The sequence below is a fragment of the Amphibalanus amphitrite genome, unplaced genomic scaffold (assembly GCF_019059575.1).
Source record: "Amphibalanus amphitrite isolate SeventyFive unplaced genomic scaffold, NRLGWU_Aamphi_draft 000341F_arrow, whole genome shotgun sequence".
NCBI lineage: Eukaryota > Metazoa > Arthropoda > Thecostraca > Balanomorpha > Balanidae > Amphibalanus > Amphibalanus amphitrite.
The window spans coordinates 373,422-388,321 of record NW_024881836.1 but is presented as its reverse complement, the minus strand read 5'-3'; the positions used below and the strand labels follow the sequence as shown (position 1 = coordinate 388,321).

General features: G+C 47.4%; 1 protein-coding gene across 2 annotated transcripts in view; it reads left to right on the top strand.

Annotated features, from left to right (window-relative positions):
* Positions 1 to 14,900, top strand: part of LOC122388990 (open rectifier potassium channel protein 1-like) — an 87,564-nt gene that overhangs the window by 3,951 nt on the left and 68,713 nt on the right. For both annotated transcript variants that reach the window (XR_006257889.1, XM_043380616.1), the window contains exons 2-3: positions 2,784 to 2,926; positions 14,003 to 14,173. Coding sequence is in view for 1 of the 2 variants with exons in the window: in XM_043380616.1 (XP_043236551.1) it covers positions 2,785 to 2,926; positions 14,003 to 14,173 (313 nt within the window). In the remaining variant the exon portion in view is untranslated. The remainder of the gene's footprint in view (positions 1 to 2,783; positions 2,927 to 14,002; positions 14,174 to 14,900) is intronic.

Here is a 14,900-nt window from a genome sequence, read left to right as displayed (position 1 = left end):
ACCGTCACCTTGCCATAGGGTGATAACCCTTGCCCGGATCGATGCACCCCCTCCCCTTCAGGATTTTTGCAGATAGATTGCGTGGGGTCGGGCAGCGGGCTCACCCATCTCACTCGTATTCGCCGAGCACAGCAGCATCAGCCATCAGCGTTCTGTGTTGATGTTTGCTGGACAACAGCAGAGCTAAATGTCATCTGAATGGATACAGCGTGAGCGTTCCAGCAAGGGACGCCGGTAGTCGAGTGGCGAGTCGGGAGAAAGTCTACGAGCCGGGCGATCCAGCTGGGCCGACACGGAACGTGACGACACGCGGGGGACGTGACATGGCAATAAGGCGATCCAGTCACTGCCCCGTGCACAGTGCAGGGCCGGGGGTCAACGGACGCAGGCAACGGAAGTGTAATTATCCGCGTACTTACAAAGCAAACCTATGATTTAATCACAGGCATGCACGGAGATGGTTGAATGGACTTAATAAGGGAAATTTAATGGCATGAATTTATGGAATGTCATAAATACCTATCATCTAATCCCTCGTAAAAGTCTTCACTTAACTTTTTAGGTCTGCGGGTGGAAATAAAAATGGGATCGCGGTAGCAGACCTCGCTGAACGGGCCGCGCAATAAACGTAAACTTTACTTACCGCTCAATAAACGGAAGCTTTACTTGCCGTGGCCCCACGTATCGTTTGGAAAATATGATCAATTGTCAGCAGCACTGAAATGTGATGACGTTTATACAGCCGAGATCTTTTGTCTTGATTGGGCAGCGTCTTGATGACATTTATTTTTTTTTAATGATAGAAAAACGGAAATTTGACGTAAGATGTTTGTGAATATACTGATAGAACTCAAAGTTACCCTTTTACACATGCATAAGGCAAAACCAACCCTTTAACGCATTGCATAGGTACATCGTAAGTAAGGCAAAATCAATCTACAATCTGTTGCCGCTGTCGGTGACGAGCCCGGCATCAGATGGTCGTGGGTCGGATTACCGGAGTTGGTTCGCCTTAACTCAGGCCCGTAATTCGTGCTCTTTGTGAAATAGAAACACCAAGGTCTTCATACAACTTAACAGACAGATCCCGAACCGATGGGTAAAACATTTATTGCCGAATACCAGCACACCTTAACAAAGCTAGCAATTCTACTAGCCTTTTACAGTTTCGGTCGCAAACTTTATATGAATGATCAACAATCATAGCAGTTCAAGGTAGGTACGATTTTCGCTACTAGTCGTTTATTGTTTTCGTTTCGGAAGCGAAAACAAGAAACGACTAGTAGCCGAAAAACGTACCTACCTTGAATTAAGATGTCTAGTCGTAAAAGCTTGAAATCATAAATCATAGCAGTGTCCTTTCTAGTAGGTAATTACCTACTCTGCCTATTTCCACTTGAGTAATGCTATTATAATGACAACCACTGTTTTTACGAGCGAGCGAGCGCAGCGAGCGAAGCGAAGTCTTTTCAATATAACGGAAAAATCTCAGCATGAGCGGCCCGGCCCGGCCCGGCCCGGCCTGTAACGCTTTTGAGAGGCTTATATCTCAGCAACCGCTGGACCGATTGGCCTGCGGTCTTTTTTGCTGGGTAGCCCCATCCCTTCTACCCCGGAATTGACTATACTTTTGATGCATCTCAGTGACCGTCGTGGCACGTGCCACGTGAAAAGTCAAGGGTGTTCAAGCAGTTTTGCAAAAGTAATGATTTTGAGAGGCCCATATCTCAGCAGCGGCTTGAGGGATTGTCTTGCGGTAATTTTTATAGGGTAGCTGCATCCCTTCTACCAAAGGTCGGATACTCTTGATCTATGTGAGTGACCCCCACTGCACGTGCAAAATACAAAAATAAGAGGTGTCAAATTTGTTCCCATTTCAGTAACTCGGTAATTACTGGGGCGATTTCGCTGAAACTTGGCATACAGGTGGGCACTGGGCACCCACCAGGCAATGCATTCCCATGTGTTGCGGTTAGGGTGCTACTGCACGTGCGCACGTGCAGGGGGCGTTTCCAGATCTCGAGAACGGCTGGGCCGATTGCGCTCAAATTTGGTACACGGTTGGGGACCGGTTAGTAGGGTGCCGTGCAAAAGTCATTTTGGACCCCGTTTGCAAGTGCGCACGTGCAGAATGCCGCTTCCAGATCTCAGGAACGGCTGGGCCGATTGCGTTCAAATTTGGCACACCGCTAGCGACCGGTTAGAAGGGTGCTTTGCACAAGCCCGTTGGAAGTACCATCTCGCCCTTCCGCACGTGCAGGGCTCACTGTCTCGCTCGCTCGTTCTTCGCCCAAAAGGCGTTTTACTGGTTTTATGGGCTCGATAGGTACAGTGTACGTACACTGCACGTAGACTTTCTTTGCCTTTTATTTCACTCGGCTCAAATACCTATGATGCACAATTAGATCTGCGCAGTATATGTAGGTACCCATGACTGCTGCGGAGTAGCCCGTCGCCGCGCGGTCTGACGTGACGGTGTTTACGCAGAGTAGCCCGTCGCCGCGCTGTCTGACGTGAGTGACCTAACGGGGTGGCCAGTCGCCGCGCGCTGTCTGACGTGAGTGACCTAACGGGGTGGCCAGTCGCCGCGCGCTGTCTGACGTGAGTGACCTAACGGGGTGGCCAGTCGCCGCGCGCTGTCTGACGTGAGTGACCTAACGGGGTGGCCAGTCGCCGCGCGCTGTCTGACGTGAGTGACCTAACGGGGTGGCCAGTCGCCGCGCGGTCTAACGTGGCGGGGTGGCCAGTCGCCGCGCGGTCTGACGTGACGGGGTGGCCGGCAGGATGAAGCTGCACGAGTGGGGCCTGCTGCTGCTGGCCTATGTGCTGCTGCTACTGATCGGAGCCGCCTCCTTCTACTTCCTGGAGCGGGGACACGAGGAGGCCCAGAGACAGCGGCTGCTGCAGCTGAGGAGCGAGGTTCACAGTAAGTCAGCCGGATACATGCTGTAATTCAGCACCGTCAGTGGCCAAACCCTTTCCAGTTATCCCTTTTTAACCCTCGCACGACCAGGCCATTTCTCATAACACGAACGACCAGGGGGGGGGGTTGTTACGACCCCCCTGGCGTTTCGAAACGGAAGGTCGTAGAGCTTAGCGGAAAAAACCAACGGATTGCTCTCAACGAGATCTCGCGATTGGTGGTATATTTTTTGGTCCTAGGTCAACATTTGACCTACTTATGACCGGTCAAAGGTCAAATTTTCCGAAAAAAAATCAAACTTTTTCAACTTTCCGCGGCGATTGCGGCAAAACGGTGGAAGATATCGACTTGAAACCTTCACTATCGTGTTCCTTGATCAATTCTCTATCGTTTGGTATGTATTTCGTTTCCCTAGCTCTAAAAATGGCGCGTTGGGAGCGCCGGAAGTCGGCAAGGTCACAGTCGGCGGCAGAAATTCGAAAAATCAAAATTTAAATTTTTGAAATCTGATTGTATTTTTGGATTTGGGAGGTCCATTTGCTCCCTATAGAAGCTAATATTGCTGCATATTCCCATTGAGGTGACAAGAATTAGCAAAATAGTGGTTCGGGCGCTTTTCAAAAATAGTACCGGACGCTGTTCCTCTTGTGACGTCATAGCTCCGTGACCTGACCTGACCCGGTCAATTTTCTTGCACCACACGATAGCCAATGCTTGCCCCAACATGCATGGGAAGTTTTTCATCATGATCCATCAAACAATGTGGGTATCACCGGCAGAAAACCTAGGGATTCGGCGCACACGTTTGGTAACTGTCGGCCGGAGGCTGTACCTCTTATGACGTCATAAATCCGTGACCTGACATGACCCGATCATTTTTTTTCGGCAAAAGATGCGCAAAGGTTGCCCCAGAGGGTATTGAAAATTTCAGCCCGCTACGACAAGCCGTTTAGCGTGCACTTCGAAAAAACCTCAGGGGGGGGGGGTTGATACAACCCCCCCTAGGCGTTCTAGGGTTAACCTTGAAAAAAGCGAACTATTTCAAAGGGAATTTTGAAAGTGTGAACCAAATTGACACTTCAACAAACTGTTAAAAAAAAACTCACTTAGTTATCGGTAATGAAATACCGGGTGGCCAAGAAATAACGTTCCCAACTTTAAATCAATATTTCTCAGAAAGTGATGAAGATACAACATTGAAACTTTTAATAGTCAATGCGCCATGCGGCATATGTTTTCAGTAAATGGTATGATTTTTATGTTATTCGGTCAATTACTTTTTAAACGGTTCGTGTTTCTAGCATGCCATGTAAAAATTACTTTTTTGCTCAGATGTTTACTAAAAAAATGTGAGTGAACGGGCGACTTCCATCTCAGCACGACGGCCTGCAGCCATGACTGCTACTGGCAGCTAGTCTCATTGACGGTCGTCAAGTTAGATGTAAGTGAATCCTAATCTATAATCTAAGATTCGGAATCAGGTGAGCCCCTACGATTTGAACCAAACTTGGTCAGTGGATAGTACGTAACGTCCTGATTACGATGCACCCAAAATCTAAGCTCGGCCCGCCATATTTACGAAGTTACGGATGTTTGAATTTCAAGGTCATTCGGGAGAGCCCCTACGATTTCCGTCAAAATTTGTGTACGGACACTCATGATGCTCCTCATTACGAATATCACAAAATTTAAGCTCGGCCCGCCATATTTACGAAGTTACGGAGGTTTGAATTTCAAGGTCATTTGGGTGAGCCCCTACGATTTCCGTCAAAATTGGTGTACGGACACTCCAGACGCTCCTCATTACGAATATCGCAAAATTTAAGCTCGGCCCGCCATATTTACAAAGTTACGGAGTCACAAAGTTACGGAATTTCAAGGTCATTCGGAGAGCCCCTCCGATTTTCGTCAAAATTTGTATGCGGACACATTACATGCTCCTCATTACGAATATCATAAAAGCTAAGCTCGGCCCGCACTATTTCAAAAGTTAGAGATGTTTGAATTTCAGTGAGTTTCAAACGTCAGTAACTTTTGAAATAGTGCGGGCCGAGCTTAGCTTTTATAATGATATTCGTAATGAGGAGCATGTAATGTGTCCGCATACAAATTTTGACGAAAATCGGAGGGGCTCTCCGAATGACCTTGAAATTCCGTAACTTTGTGACTCCGTACCTTCGTAAATATGGCGGGCCGAGCTTAAATTTTGCGATATTCGTAATGAGGAGCGCCTGGGGTGTCCGTACACAAATTTTGACGGAAATCGTAGGGGCTCACCCAAATGACCTTGAAATTCAAACCTCCGTAACTTCGTAAATATGGCGGGCCGAGCTTAAATTTTGTGATATTCGTAATGAGGAGCATCTAGAGTGTCCGTACACAAATTTTGACGGAAATCGTAGGGGCTCTCCCGAATGACCTTGAAATTCAAACATCCGTAACTTCGTAAATATGGCGGGCCGAGCTTAGATTTTGGGTGCATCGTAATCAGGACGTTACGTACTATCCACTGACCAAGTTTGGTCCAAATCGTAGGGGCTTACCTGATTCCGAATCTTAGATTATAGATTAGGATTCACTTACATCTAACTTGACGACCGTGTCTCATTGATGGTTCAGGCCTCAGGGTGACACATTCCCTCTCGCCTTTTTCCTTATTCGGTCGATTAACTGTTTGGTCTTCTTAAATGGAGGGCGATCAGCAGTAACCCATGCACCGTGCCACTCCCTCTGCTCGAAACAGGACTCAGTGTTGAAACCAATCGCATCAATTAACACCATTTTGGCTCAATATTTGAATATTTGGCACATAAATGGGACAAATATATTGGAAAACCCGGTATAAAATAACAACACACGTGCTGGTTTCATTCACGTGTTCTATTTTTCTATTTTTTTTTTTAGAATGGTACGTCTAAGCCAATCATCACTGCCGTTCAACATCGGCAAAAAAGCAAAAACGTCTAACTTAATTCAACATAAGATTGCTGGCTTGAAAATGATGGTACAGTGTTATTACTTGGCATACCAATGCGCAAAGAAGTGACGCAAACTTGATCAAAATTTTGGCTCGTTATTTGCACTCGAATTTTAGATATAGGCATTCAAAGTTCGGAACGTTTTTTTTTGGGGGGGGGGGGCACCCGGTATAAGGATATGAGCTACCGTACCAACATAAGTCTACCGACCAAATTTAGTAATGGGTGTTCAAATCTTAACTGCAATTCTTGGAGCTGGGCACTGGTCAGGTATTGTCTTGGTTGCCGGCACAGTTAGGTATAGTAGAAATATTAGTATTCACAGGCGATACGTCTGCCGCCATGACGTCTTTGCCTATGTCAGCTTTTTGGCTAGTGCGCGTCCGATCTGATAAACTGGTCAGTAACCACGGGCCACGGGCCAAGGCCACCGCCAAGTATCGAGGCGCGTTTTATCCCTCCTATCCGCCCCAGCTCTGGGCCAAAAACAAATGCCAAATATTAAATATAACTATTCAACGATCTCTTCATATAATAAGACCATGGTTAGACTGACGTTTCCAATCAAAGGAAGCATTGCTGGTTTTCATTATAACCAAGCCTAGCATAACCATTTTGACCATTTTTCACTGGTCCATGCTTTTTTTATACTTATGTCCAGTCCACGGTATATGGTGAACTTGTGTCTTACGTCTTAATGCTTATGTCATTGTCTTATGCCTTATGTCTTATGTCAATGTGCGCTTCTGGGGCACATGCTCATCCTGCGTTGTCTGCCTGTGTCGCTAGGCTGCGTGTCTCGCCGGGAAGAGCTCTATGGTTAGCGGTTACTGGTTACGACTGGTTCAAGGTCGGGTGGCTGCTGTGCGGCATTAACCATGTTTGTGCGTGCGCTGCGTGCTGCGCTCCCGCTGAGGACGGGCAGAGGGCCGCGCTGCAGTTGCGACAGAGGTGACTCCGGGCCGGATACCGTAAATCTCACCGCGGTCCGACAACCTTGCGCCGACGTCTGGGTTGCCGGAACGGGTGTGGATCTGGCTTTTTACCTCGCGACAGCGGTGGTTCCTGAGTTTAGTCCCACATAGCACTTATCCATGGCAGTGTTCGCCACGGGCCCCAAAATCCCCAGCCCAGCCCGGCCCGGGCCCATGGGTTCAGAGCCCGGCCCAGCCCGTAGCCCGCTCTTGGCAAATATTCCAAGCCCAGCCCGGCCCGGCCCGTCAAAAATAGCAATCTAGTTATTGTCTTAGTCTATTGCTATAATAAGCATGATTGATTACACTATCTTGAGAACAATTCAAATTGCATGAATATTAACATGGCAATCATGACTCCCCTCTTTTCAATGAATATAATGATTTCAAGCACCTATGGCACAAATTTTAACAGTAACAGCAAGCACCTCAGTCAATTAGGTCATGATTACACACCTATAAAAAGTTTACATGATTATATTAACTACATTCTATGAGCAAAGTTATCTTGCAAGCTGATGTGTAAGAACATTATCATTCATAATTGGTGACTCTAATGCATACTTGAAGGAAGTATTTGTCACATACTCTATACTTCCCAGCACTTACCAGCAGAAAAAAGCTTGACTTATGGGAATTGATGAATCTGTCTGGGATTGACCTTGCTGTTAAATTCACTCCATAGATGCTGCAATATCAAAAGCCTGAGAAAGCATACAAAATAGGTGACACTAACTTTAGCACTGTCTTCCAAAAAAAGAGAAAATCCATCCATTTATCAGCAAAACTGATCTTATCTATTCTCAATTCATGCCCACGTGTCAACCGAATCTCTGTGGACAACTATCTGCTACTTTCCTTGCTATTTTATGTTAGGCACTTTTCAAGATATGGATATCGCTAGCAGCGTAAGCAGAAAACATGGTAAACTTGAAATGTCATTGGGTACTTTTGCGACTTTTACGCATCATTATCATCGATCGAAAATGAGCGAACACTTCTTATTTGTCGCAGCTGCGGCAGGTAGCGATTTTGACCAATTGTATAATAAAACATATATGATCAAGTTTTTGTTTTGTTTTTCGTTCGAGTTTTCAGACTTCGTGATTTAGGTTTTATTTTTTATTTGTTTATTTTGTTTTTCACCTTGATACTTACTTAAAAAACGTATTTATTTGATATACTGTTGTGTAAGGAAAGGAAAGGTGGAAGGAAAGCTGCTGTCCCTCAAGACTACCAGCGCACCGGGGCCTGACGCGATACGCCCCCGAACCCTTCGCGAGTCAGCACTGGCTCTCTCCTCCCCTCTGAGCATACTGTTCCGCAAGTCTTTGGACTCTGGGTCACTTCCCTCGGACTGGAAGACAGGCGAGATCACCCCGATCTTCAAGAAGGGAGACCGCCAACGCCCCTCGAGCTATCGTCCAATCACTCTGACTGCCATCCCTGTCAAAGTCCTTGAATCAATTGTCCGAGATGCTCTCCTCCAACATTTCCGCGAGAACGGTCTGCTCACCAGCGCCCAGCACGGCTTCCTCCCAAAGAGGTCGTGTACGACACAACTGATGGAAGCAATCGAGGACTGGAGCGCCGCCATCGAAAACGGAGACAACATCGACATCATCTACCTGGACTTCGCCAAGGCGTTCGACTCTGTGCCGCACCAACGTTTGATCCGCAAGCTGTTTGCATACGGCGTCCGGGGCCCGCTGCTCAACTGGATCGCAGCCTTTCTGATCGATCGCCGACAGAGGGTTGTGGTCCATGGATGCAAGTCCTCGTGGGCCCCTGTGACCAGTGGCATTCCACAGGGATCGGTTCTCGGACCTGTACTGTTCACGATATTTGTCAACGATCTTCCCTCGGAGGTCACTGGTTCAGTCAAACTGTTCGCCGACGACACGAAACTATACCGCCGCGTCCTGGGTAGCAGCAATGACCTCCAGACTGACATCGATGCGCTCGTCCGCTGGTCTGAGAAGTGGCTGCTCCCTTTCAATGCCCAAAAGTGCAAGGCGATGCACCTCGGCCACCGAAACCCGGAGCATGCGTACTATTTGAACGGAATCCTGATCCAAAACGCTGAAGAGGAGAAAGACCTCGGCATCGAAATCGACAACCAACTCAGTTTTCACAAGCAGACCGCGTCAGCCGTCGCTAAAGCCTCACAGATTCTGGCCGTCGTGAGACGCTCATTCGCCAACATTGACGAACACACGCTGCCGCTTCTCTACAAGACCATGGTTCGGCCCCTCCTAGAATATGGGAACACAATCTGGGGACCTTTTGGGAAAGAGGACCAGAAGAGGCTTGAACGCGTGCAACGTCGTGCAACAAGAATGGTCGCACAAATCAAGCACCTCCCGTACCCCGAAAGACTCCGTCGACTGGGACTACCATCACTCTACTACCGGCGGCGCAGAGGCGACATGGTGACCCTATATCAGCTGCTGCACGGAGGGCTGGCCATATCGCCAGAAAACTTCTTGACCCGGAGCAACTCAGCTCGAACCAGGGGCCACGAGTGGAAGCTCGAGAAACCGAGGGCCACCAAACTCGTGCGCAGAAACGCGTTCAGCTTCAGGGTCATCAACGACTGGAACTCTTTACCAAGTGCAGTGGTCATGGCACAGTCCGTCAACCAGTTCAAGGCCCAGCTGGACAAGCACTGGGGTGGCATCATGTACGACACCCCCTATCCCTGAGAGCCTAGCCTGTATCCCGACATGAGCTCGATGAGAGCGGGATCCCCAGGCCAAGTGGCCTTTTCAATCCCGATCACCACGAAGGTAAGGTAAGGTAAGGTATACTACCTAGATGCCGCCACAAAACATAGTTGGCCGCCGCCATGATTGCAAATTTTTGTTGAGAAGGGGCTGGTTTGTTGTGATTTATTTTGACAAATTTATGGACATTTAAAGAAGCTTTCATCGCGAAATACTCTGTAGAGTTCCTCGTTACTTACAGTGTGTTTTGTGAGTATCCTTTTAAGGTTCTGTTTGTTAAAAAGCCGTCGGTGAAGGAAAAAAGACTGTGTTGGAATTGTCTCACTATCGCCATATATAAGTGTTAAACTTAATGTAGCCCTGTAGCCCATCATTGTTGAGTGGCTTCTTAGTTTTTGGAGTTGTAGTGCTAAGTAAGTTTTTCTGATGACTACATTTTAACTTTTATTACAAACTAATGATGCTAGAGATTCTCTGATCTTTTTGGTTGCGGAATTTTTATGAAAACCCTCCTATGTGTGACATGATGTGATATTGGATAATTCTCAAGATTCCCAAAATTCAATATCATGAAGGAAAGCGCGGTTTTAAGGCTCATGATTATATATATAAATGCAATGAAAACCCTAAGCCTCATGCTAATAATTGTATTGAAAATAGGGCCAAGAAAATGAGACTCATTTTGAAAATGTCTCATTTTCTTGGCCCTATTTTCAATACAATTATTAGCATGAGGCTTAGGGTTTTCATTGCATTTATATAAATTCAATATCAAGTAGGTTTTCTTTCACATTGCTTAAATTTGGTTTAGTTTTTGTATTTTCCCAGTGGGTTTTGTTTGCATCAGTTTCCAAATTTTCTTAAATTGACATTAGTTGCAAAACCCATAGTGCACAAAGCTCTTGGCCCGGCCCGTCCATAGCCCGTTAACTAATGATATTTGGGGGCCCGGCCCAGCCCGTAGCCCAGCCCGGCCCATGGCCCGTTGGGCTGGCCCGGCCCGTGGCGAACACTGATCCATGGTGATAATTTAGTATGACACGCATCTGGACTACCACCTTAGCCTTCTTAACCCTCGCCGGCACAGGGGGGGGGGGTGATACAACCCTCATAAGATGTTGCGCGAATAACTCGCGTAAAAAGCGGCCGATCGCGACGAAGCTTTCAATTCCCTCGCATTGATCAATTTTACACCGATCCTGAAAATTTCATGACCCTGACCCCAATGACCTTTGACCTGTGACCTCTTTTCCGTGACCATGTTTGGCCGAAATCGCGATTCGGCGTATGTCGACTCGCATTAGCCGCGCGTTTGCAAGCTTATCGTGGTTTCAAACGTTCAACCATGTGATTGGCTGTTGCTCCCATGCATTAGGGTGGGTGTCAAGGTCACTGGTCACCTGAAGGTCAGGTCAGGTCATTGATCTTTGGTGACCTCGGCTCACTTTTTCGAGCTTTACATGTTTTTAGGCTAGTTTCTGGAGCTAAATTCTAATTTAGCAACCATTTGAACATTTACGAAGTAGTTTTGGTGCCTTCGTAACATGTTACGAAGCTGTCAGAGGCGGATGACAGGTACTACGAGCACGAATAGGTACCCGTCACGACCCCTACCGGTTGACCTGACCTGACCTGACCCGACCTGGTCTAAATGCTTAAAGACATCATCTCTGATCAAAACTAACACGATATACCTACATGATCAGCACCCCGGAAAACCCCATAGCAGCCACGCTTTACGACTTTCTAACAGGTCCCGATTTTCCCGATTTTCGGGTCATTGACCTGACGTGGAAGGTCACCCGATGACCTAGGACCTTAAAATTGGATATCATCGGCTTCCTCTCGTGACGGGCAACACGCTCATTTTTTTCCACGAAGCTCTAACTCGATCAGGGGTCAAACGCCTGGGGTCAGGGGGGCCATACCAACCAACCCCCCCCCCCTCCCCTTGTGCCGTCTAAGGACGCCAAATGGACTGTGCCGACGAGGGTTTAATGTTTTTTCCCTTTGCGAGCCGGCCGACAGGACTGATGGCAAGGGGAACATGATTGGGTAGGTCTCTCTGTAGTCGTCGTTGTGGTCCCGTGCAATCGCCTGTTCTCAGGGACTCCGCCGTCATTAGTTTATCGCGCAGCTGCCTCATAGATGGGTCTGTGATGAAAACAAGTTGAAAGAACGTAATGCAAAAGCATCTTAAAATATTCCACACTGAGGTTTTTTGGGTATTAGGGTAAACTGGCTTAGAGGCGAAGCAGAACGTCTGGTTCATGAAGAACACACACAGTGTTTCACATAGACCGAAGACACGTGCTGCTTCTTCGCGTGCAGTCTTAGCGGCCCCAGGGGGCTTCAACTTGACCAACACCGGTTCTTCTTCGTTCTCCCAAGTCACGTGATATTACGTCACACAAAGCGCGCGAAAGATAAACCCTTTGAAGGTTTTGCACGAACTAGCATCGGGTTTAAGAAGAAGGGGTTGTGGTTTAATCAGTGTAATGGCTTTCATCAAGACCACGCCCGCGGTACCACGTTCTAGCGTCCACCGGAAGCGATCGCCATTTTTCGATCGCGTTGGATCACGCTTTGTGCAGTGACGAGCGGCTGGTGCAAGATTGGGTGAATGGCAAGTAATCGAATATTGAAGAACTAAAATGAGGTTAATTTTTGGCTTGTCAAGTGTTGTGTATTATTTATAATACTTGTGATTGACAATGATAAGCAATATCACAACGATCTTCAAATGTATGGATGAATGCATTGGATGAAGAAAATTCATATGCAAGACCAATCAATGCAGTAAGTATTTATATGTTGTATAAATGCCCCATAGCTTAAATTATGCATGTGGTATTTAGGCAAATCTTCCAAATGAAGATAAATCAGGAATAAAATCAGGTTGCCATTTTGGGGTCAACTGATTTAGGTATAAATTTGGCTGATTTTAATAAACATGTGTTCTTGCTGATTAGTGCGATATTTTATCTAGCTGCACTTTATATGTTAAGTGCATTATTTTATTTTTGGAGTAGGCTCATGGTCTCTGAAGTCAATCAAAGTTTCTTTACTCCCTGCCTGTTGAATAACGCATCCGCCCGACTCTTCGTTCTAGGGGACGAGGCCATCTCCGCTCTGATTGAGGCCCTGGAGTCTGAGGAGAGCGTCCTGGCGCGCGGAGACGTCGACATCGTCGAAAACGCTGGCTTGAAGCTGGTGTTGGAAGGAGAAACTGTATGTGATTTGGGAGAATGCGATATCGCCACCCGGCTGCTGACATGGGCGATAGCGCATAGTCATACTGTGTTTGGGAAAACATCCACTTGCTAAAACTAAAAATTTGTGTTCATATTTGTACAGAAAGCAACCCTGAGCGTGAAGGAATCAACCTGAATAATTAAACATGCCCGAAAGGCTCTGGAGTTCTTTGGCTTGGATGTGTAAGGCACGTGACACGGCCGAGGGGAAAGCGTTCTTGCACGGGCTGATTGCGGGCTGACCGCAGGCTGAATGCGGGCTGACCGCAGGCTGAATGCGGGCTGGTTGCGGGCTGATCGCATGGGCTGGTTGTTCCTGACTGGAGACTTGCAGGCTGATTGTTCAGAGTAAAGAGGAAGGTAATACATTTTAAGGTGTAACAAAAACTGTGTTTGCGCAGCAGATGTGACGACGCAGGTCGATAGCCATGCATTGGGAGGTTCAATAGACGAAATAAACGGGGATTTTGCGGCATTGCAATAGAACTGAAAGGGTTCTACAACCGATATTCAGAACACAGGGTGGTTTCCCTATAAACCTCAGGGACTTCTTTACAGACCCTTCGGGGTTCTTATCTAGGTGCTAGGAACGCTCTTATTATAAACCCTAAACCTCCTAAGAGTCTTTGGAAGAATCGTGTGGATTCTTTTCATGAGAATGCAAAGCCGTCTACGTGAAGAACCATGGGGGTTCTGAAAAACGGTGGCATAACATTTTACCCCACAGGGGTCTAAATACCCCTGTACGTTCTTAACGTTCTTCCAAAGTGTTTTCAGTGTGCCAGCTGCAAAAGCACGCGAACCCCGCAGGAATCGCCCTGTGCTTGCGTTTTGTGTATTTTATTCGCTGATACTTAGCTAGCATTCCCATGCGGTGCCAAATATCAGCACAAGACTAATGAACAAACTTTTTTAACTTGAGGCGTTTGCCTTGCGGTGATTCAGATGCATAGTTATACACGTTATTTACACTGTCCAGATGAGCTGATCAGACAGTGTCCTGACCAGACGTTATCCTGTCCTGACTCCTGTCCAGGTAAACTGACCAAACGTTATCCTGTCCTGTCCTGGTAAATTGACCAGACGGCAGACTGTGTCCTATTCTGTATTTTTTTTTTTTTTTAATGATTCATGCCATTCCACCCAGGCGAGCTGATCAGCGGGGCCAACGAGAGCACGGTAACGCGTCGCCAGGCGCTGCTGCGGCGCATCTCTGACCAATGCGGCGCGGACATAAGCGACACGGGCCGGCCGCCGGCCGTCGTCTGGAACGAGTACAACAGCTTCTTCTTCTGCTTCACGGTCGTCACCACCATCGGTCAGTGAAACCGGGTGACGGTACACTGTCAGTGTAACTGAGCGACAGTACCGCCCTCCGTCAGTGTACCGAGCGGCGGTATACACTCCCAGTTTATAAACCAAGAGACGGTACCGCCATGAATTACCTACCTGGGACATATATTTACACTTGAGACGCTTACAATAGCCGCGTTTACATAGGGCTAGTTGCCAGATAGTGGAATTCCACTAACGAGACATTTTTTCCACTAACGAGACATTTCAGGCACCTTCAGATAATTCTGACGACCTATCCGGCCAGAAGGACCAAACCGATTGACAAAAATAAATACATCGTGGCGGATGAACACTAAAGAGGTACTTCAGGCCTAGACATAGTATAGATGTCGCAACTCGCGGCCTTCCCGGCAGTAAGGGCGAGGTATAGATGACGCTTCTGCAGCAAGTCACTGGAACGTGCGAGTCGTGGAATGGAACGGAAGATACGGAACGGGGGCTTCTTAACGGAAGCTTATTCGTTTTATTTTCATTTAAGAATTGATTTCGTGCGCTAGGGAAAGAACATTGTCTTCTTTTTTCTTACGTCTGCACCCCCCCCCCGTCCCTTCCATCCTTTGGATCAGCCAGTGTGCAGCAAGAGGGTTCATCGGAGAAAAACAACAAAGAGCAATCCTCCCTGAGCCTGTCAGGTCAGAAATAACCTGAGCATAGGCGGCGGAATGGGGAGGGCACCGGGGCACCGTGCC